This window comes from Zea mays, chromosome 1 (genome assembly GCF_902167145.1).
Source record: "Zea mays cultivar B73 chromosome 1, Zm-B73-REFERENCE-NAM-5.0, whole genome shotgun sequence".
Taxonomy (NCBI): Eukaryota; Viridiplantae; Streptophyta; class Magnoliopsida; order Poales; family Poaceae; genus Zea; species Zea mays.
The window spans coordinates 219,808,232-219,815,272 of record NC_050096.1 but is presented as its reverse complement, the minus strand read 5'-3'; the positions used below and the strand labels follow the sequence as shown (position 1 = coordinate 219,815,272).

Below are 7,041 nucleotides of genomic sequence, written 5' to 3'. Positions count from 1 at the left end.
CATTCACCCATACATGTTGCGCCTCCCACGAACCAAACATAATTTAAATAAAGTTAACACATGTAGTGATCCGAGATAAGATGATGTGGGTAACCAATCAGACGGATAATGCACCCCCTCAATTTAAATGGAGTGATTCCTTAGACCAAACGCCCCTTAGAAAATGTTCGTTTTGCTCTCAATCCATGTGGTTTAGCTGGGTTTAAATCCCAAACAAGTCAACATCTTTCATAAATTTTTCTAATCACATCCAATCTATATGAGATAGTAATAACCAAAAAATGTCTTAATGTTTTATTTATTTATTGGCAAAAGTCACTAGCACTCCACAACAATGTTTTTTTCCCAACCACTTGCCACTTGTGATACGCTGACCTCTGAGCAGCCTCGATCTGGCTCGTTCAAACTTGACCGAACGGCAGCCATTACCTGGTGGCGCCTCCTCCTTGCCGGTCGGAGCCGGCTCGCCGGCGGGTGGCGACGCTCCCGCCGCTGTCACAGGGCTGCTCGCACCACGTGCACTCCTCTCCAGTACACCCACCGAGACGCGAGACCTCTAAGGCTCTAACCCAAGGTTGATCTCATCTCGTGCACTCCTCTCCCTTCCCCTCCTCTCCTAGGGTTAGCAAGCTTGATCCCGTGCGCCTGCTTGGGTGTCTGACCGCACCGGCGCCGAGATGGTAGCCGCTGCGGCGGCGGTGCGGCCGGTGTCCTTCCGCCGCCTCGGTGTTCTCCTCCGCGCTCCTTTGCCCTGCGGCCTGACAACCTCCCGCGTCGCCGCACCTTTCCCCCGCCGCACAGGTACCGAGTGGCTATTGTCTTTTGATGTTCCTCTGAAACGCTCATATGCTTCAAAATTCGATATGGGACCGGCAGTTGCTCCAATGCTATTTCGGTTGTGGTACTCAGCAAACTGTACATGGCACTTCTGGCTTATGAGCGAGTATTTAAAATGACTGGATGGAGCTAGGCAAAATTCCGTGACATGAGACTCAACCTCCAAAGATCTATCATGTATACTGATAAAAGAAGTTATTAATTGTGATGCTGGTTCATTTCTAACTTTTGGCACGCCGTATTTTGGTGTGGGGAGCCACATACAATGCTAACATGTATTGTCATGACATTTAGGGTTTGTTTGGCTGTACACCAATCCATATGAACTGGGAGGGACTAATTTTCCATCCCAATCCCTCCCAACCCATGTGGATTGGGTTGGATTGATGTGCAGACAAGTAATCTAGGGGCTGAGCTTTGAAGGCTGCTAGGGCATGTTTGGTTCGCTGCCTAACTTGCCACACTTTGCCTAACTTTTCTGTCTAAGGTTAGTTCTTCAATTCAGACGACTAACCTTAGGCAAAGTGTGGCACAGTTAGCCACGAACCAAACAGGCCTTTCTGGTTGTTTTTACAGTTAGGTGGCTATTTGGTGAGTATAAAAATGAGGCCTGGGAAGCTAATTTTGTCCAAGAACATGCCAATTTTCTCAGATTTTTTTTCAATGTGTTGTGTGCATACTCCCTATTTTTTCCGAGTGATAGCTAGTTGCTGCTGCTGTGACATATACTCGGGTTGAGATAGAAACTACACAGACACAGTTACACAAACCCTTGCTGCAGGTCAAAGAAGATGTTGTCCAAAGTGAGCGTGACCCCCTAGCCTGTTACCAAGTGGTGATGTGCTTGTTCACGGCATCGTTTGTGAAAAAAACCTTTAAGACACAAGAGTTCAAACGACGGACTTGTTATATGTTCCTCAGCCACAAATCTCAACTGACCTTTCTCAATGAAGGGAGCTACCATACTGGCAGTAGCAGCTGGAACTATTCGGCAAGTTGTAGACACAACTGGCAAGACCGACTAGCGGAGCACTTCTTCCTCATTCATCAGTTTGTGCCATAGTGGGCACACAGCATGCAATTCAAATCATCTACAGTAGCGCAAAACAGGATTCAAATTCCAGAACATAAAGTTTTCTGATCTTTCTTAGCCTAAAATTGACATTCTTCAAAATTAATTTAATAAAAGCATTCACAACCTTGTCCATCAAGCTGGTGCATTGTGCAAGCCTGGTACCTAGCTGCTGCAGTGAAAAATGGCTGGCTGGGTTGCCACTGGCTGGCAAGGCCTATGTCTTGCGTGAATCCTCCTAGCTCGCCACAAAGTAACTATCGACAAGGAATCTAGCTTGTCATTACAAGCCCTAGTTTCTGCATCTTGGAGGATGTGGGCAAAGCATCTGATTGAAGAGAATGCTATTAGAAGAGGTAGATATTGAAGACGTCACCTTTACTGGATTTGGTAAAAAGTGATTTTTTTAAAAAAAAAACATAAAAGGGGAGGGGAATTTGATTTTGGTTTCCAAACAAGGGCTACAAGCATTTGTTTTTTCCCCGCTGGCTAACAAGTTTCCACAAACACTTATTCTTTTTTCTGCTCTACAAGTTCCACAAAAAATGCAATCCAAACTTCAAGTTTTGGTTGATGTTTTTTTGTTTATGCAAAAAGGTGGTTTATCACCAATTTTCTTGTTTATGATCTTAATAAAACATTATTTACCTTTAAAGGGGACATAGTTTCCAAGAGAATGGAATTGCCATTGTGTGACAAGATCTGCATATTTTTCTTTTTAAATTAAAAACTGACATATCCTTGTGACAACTACATAACCATAGCTAACTTCAAGAATTTGTGCAGCCTGTCATGTCATTGATACTACCTCCGTTCTCGAATATTTGTCACCCGCTAGTTCATTTTTGAACTAAAATGCGACAAATAAAAAAGAACGGAGGGAGTATGTTCAAACTGCCACCGCTTCAGTTGCTGTTTTCAACCGAATTTGGTGACAAATGGCCCGTTGTGGTGGTAAACCCGAAGGTTCAGCAAACAGACACTCAAACTCCTGTAGTAAATTGCTTATGAGGTCCTGTCTTCACCGACATCAGTGCGAAATCCATGGGTTCTAGCACCCCTTGTGACCCAGTTCAGATGACTTGGCAGCCTTCCCGCCAAAAATATAATGTTTGATGATGGAAATCCAACAAGATAGGGCCCAATGTGCCCAGCCACTGAACACCCAAAATCATGTCGTAGCCTCCCAGGTCCAGAGCAAAACAGTCCACTGTAAATGCTTCACCTCCAATGTCTATATGCAGATTGCAGAAGACACTGTTGCTGGAATGCAACGCACAGTCTAGAGCATTGCTGCAATGGCAGTTGCAACTCCTGGCCCACTTTGTGATTGATGAAACTGTGGGTTGATCCTGAGTCCAGCAATGCTGTGAGGCGGCAACCCATAATGTGAACATGCACCTTCATTGTTTGAATGCCATGCACAGCTATGCCCTATAAGAGCATGCAATGATATTGCTGGCATGTCATCCACTGTCAAGGCCAACACTTCACCCACTGGAGGGATATCTTGATCAGGCACCACTTCCAGAACAAACAATTTTTGCAATGATGTCCAGGTGCATACTTCTCATCACAGTTGAAGTAGAGTCCTTGGGGTCTTTGATGTTGCATCTTAGAGGGCATGAGTCATTGGCGACCCACCGATGGTGAGTGAGGACAGCAACGGAGCTTGTGCCAGTGATGTTGCTGCCAGCGGAGCCCATATCTGTGGTCTTCCCGCGCCTCCTGCCACCGCTTGCCGGCGTTCATAGACGCCTGCTAGAGTCACTGTGTCCTCCAGGTTTGTCGGATGTTGAACCGCCACATCTGTCTTCAGGGGCTCGCCAAGACCAGTGATGAAAAGTTGGATTCGCTGTGATTACGTGAGCTCTATATCGCGGCAAGTGAGTGTTAAGAATTTACCCTGGTATTCATCCATGCTTCCAGTACGGTGCAGCAGCTCCTTCTTAGACCCTTTTCTCCTTAATATAATGAGACGCAGTTCTCCTGCGTTTTTCGAAAAAAGTACAGTACAGCAGCTTCAGTTCGCTTAGTGGTGTCTTGGTCAGGGTAGGACCAAAACGATGCAAGACAAGCTGGACGAAGTGTTGCAAAGATGGTTCACCTGCTATCATCTTGAGGCGATAATACCACAATTGAGCTGTGCCGGTCATGTGGTAAGATGCGAGCCAAACTTTCTTCTCCTCCGGTGTGCCCTGTCCATGAAAGAATTGATCTCAGCGATTCAACCATGGAAGAGGATCCTCTGAGCCATCGAATTTCGGGTAATCCAGTTTGAGGTAGCGTGGTGGAGCATGTTCCTCCTGATCTTGATGATCATGCCCCTAGCCGCCACCTCTGCCACCGCCACCATCACCATCATTGCGGCCTCCTCTGCCACCTCCGCCGCCACCACCTCTATGCCCATTACAATTGTTATGGCTGGTGTTGTCGGGCAGACCAGAGGATGGAGAGGTCTTTTCCAATCGCGTGACTGCTAGATTCAAGGCTTGAAGCTGGTTATCGCTGTCCCGCTGGCGGCCTATGACATTGGTCAGCGATGTGTTCATGGTGTCCACTGATTTGGAAACAACTTCCAGAGATTTTGACATGGTCTGTACCATGTCCTGCAGCGAAGAGATTCGGGAGTCCATGCTGATCAAATCAGAGCTGACTGATACCAGGTTGTCACCGGTTGGGGGAACCGGATGATTGGAACTAGGAACATGACACAATGAGTAGTGGTGGTGTGTGGTAGGATGTGGCCTTGGACCTCGCTGGTGCGGTTGAGTCGCCGTGGTCGGCAACCATACTGTCAAGGCAGGGATATAAACACAAGGAGCTGGTAATATATTTCTTGCTTACTGAAACACCCTAACACCTAGTTTATAAAGGCACGGGCCAGCTAAAACTCACCATACATGAAAATCACACTTTCCTAAAATAAGCTAACAGATCTTACCCAAACTTCCTATAGTGAAACTCCTAACCGACTCAAACTCTGGATTTATTCCTTCTTTCATACTTTTTGCCGACCATGACATGTCATAATTCATAATTGTGATTTGTTAAAGTATGCTTGTTATTGTTAGCAATTATAGCAAATGTTGAAAAGAGTTACTTTCGGCAGTCAGGGGCATTTTTTCTATTGTTTCAAGAAAAAAATTCCAATCGTTTAGCCCCCCCCCCCCCCCCCCCCCCCCAATTGAAAGCTTCAATTCAATGTCTGCTATGAGTAACTGGCATAGTTAACTGCACACAATTTGTTGTTAGTAAAACCAGTCTAACAAAATGTCATTGTTTGTCAGCAGATTCCATGAAGATTTGTCAACTCCAATTAACAGCTACACGATTTTCAAAACAGAATAATTCTGGCGAGGATGACGAGCTCCTTTCTGAACTAAAAGATAAGGTTGCATACAAAGTTATATTCCTCTATGCTAATAATCTTGGCACAAAAAATTACGATGATGTTTACTACAGTGGGATGCAATGGAGAACAAGTCCTCTCTTGCCTTGTATGGTGCTGGAGCAATCCTCGCTGTCTGGATATCCTTGGTCGTAGTGAGATCTCTCGACTCTGTCCCATTGGTATATAGCTACCTTATCTTGCTGTTTCCATTTACTTGTGTTTATTTGTTCTCTTAGACCATGATGATATTCATATTGTCATTTACTTATTTTATTGTTAATTTTTTGTTTCCCTGCCATGATATATAGCTCCCAGGCATATTGGAGCTAGTCGGGCTCAGCTACTCTGGATGGTTTGTGTACCGATACCTGCTTTTTCAGGTAACAATCTGAAAAGTTAAAACCATGTAGGTTGGCTGTGAGACTTCTTTCTACTATTCAACACGAGTTTCTCAAGTTCAAGTTGTCCCTTTGCTTTGCACACCTAAAAGGCTGTTGGTAGAACCGTGGAAGATGCACAACTTGATATTAATAGCTTGCACAGATCAAGTTGTCCTTTGTCCATGCCTGACATGCCTACCAGATACTCAAACAGCTGACTAGTGTGCTTTGTCAAAGTTAGATGCAATGTCCTTTGCATTTTGTTTAATCTGAAGAAAATTCACATAGCTTTTAAAATGCAAATAATTTATGTTGAATATGCCCTGGCGTGATGATCTGTAAAAGCAGATAAATACTGATCTCGTACATTTGGTGTATCCAGATTTTGGTTCTGACTTTTTTCTGGCAGGAAAACCGGAAAGAATTGGCGGGTGTTATCGATGATATAAAGAGAAGGATTGTTGGCGATGATGAATAGCTGTTTCCTGGTTTGTAATTCTATTTATCTCGCCCTGTTTGGTTCTGAGGAATTGAAAAATAATCCAATGGTGAAGTGAGAAAGCACTTTCTAGCTATTGGTTTTAATTCATGGGGTCCAAACAGGCTCTTGATAGAATCTTGTAGGTTTCTGTTCTTAATTAATGCCAGTCAGAGCTACGAGGTATTGGCCTTTCCACATCTCTTGTGCCGTCTGCAGTTGAACATGTTATTTGCAGAATCTTTTTATTTAGCATGGTCTAGAAAAATTCTTGTATCATCCGTATATTCCGCTGAGGTATGGCCTTCCACACCAAGATGTACCTCCAGTTTAGCATGGTCTACAAAAAAAAATATTTTATTCTCTGCATATGCCGCTCCAGTTCCTCTCAAATTCCCTGTGCTGCCCTAGCCAGAAGTTAGCCGTCAGAGCATATAATTGTAATAAGATATAAAATCATCTGAAACATAACCGGTAGCACTTTTGTCCTCACCTGCTCAACCGAGCACCTGAGTTTCGGCTTTTTTTTAAGTAAGAAAAAAGGGAAAATCTAAATCGATTAAACCCCAATGAAAGGTATTTTATTTTGGAATAGTGATGGGTTTAAAGACCCTAAAAATCTAAATTTGTGTCCGACCTTAGAATATGGCTTAATTTTTATTGCTATTTTAGAGACTTGCAAGAGAAGCTTCTCGGGTCTTAAAAATTTGTGTACTGATAAAAATTTTATTTGGCACTGCAAAGAACTCAGGGACGATCTGGAGGTATTCTACTATGCATTGATCTGGATATGTTTGATATTGGTTCAATAGATGAAGGTGATTTCTATGTGAAATTTAGTTTATGTAACAAAATAGATAGTTTCAAATGGGCGTTAGTG

The 7,041-nt window shown here is 43.7% G+C and overlaps 1 protein-coding gene across 2 annotated transcripts; it reads left to right on the top strand.

Annotated features, from left to right (window-relative positions):
* The first annotated feature begins 328 nt into the window (after nt 1-328).
* Nucleotides 329-6,409, top strand: LOC100284177 (uncharacterized). Of its 2 annotated transcripts, none has more exons than XM_008680099.4 (5): nt 329-801; nt 5,200-5,303; nt 5,375-5,482; nt 5,612-5,683; nt 6,093-6,409. In XM_008680099.4, the coding sequence occupies exons 1-5, from the start codon at nt 678-680 to the stop codon at nt 6,159-6,161; spliced, it is 477 nt and encodes a 158-aa protein (XP_008678321.1). In that variant the 5' UTR covers nt 329-677; the 3' UTR covers nt 6,162-6,409.
* The last annotated feature ends 632 nt before the right edge of the window (nt 6,410-7,041 follow it).

Bases quoted from the DNA above. Each gene is read 5' to 3' on its own strand.
- LOC100284177 (XM_008680099.4), top strand. From the start codon at position 678: ATGGTAGCCGCTGCGGCGGCGGTGCGGCCGGTGTCCTTCCGCCGCCTC. The intron at 802-5,199 runs GTACCGAGTGGC...ATTGTTTGTCAG, and splicing joins ACCTTTCCCCCGCCGCACAG to CAGATTCCATGAAGATTTGT. The intron at 5,304-5,374 runs GTTGCATACAAA...TGTTTACTACAG, and splicing joins TTTCTGAACTAAAAGATAAG to TGGGATGCAATGGAGAACAA.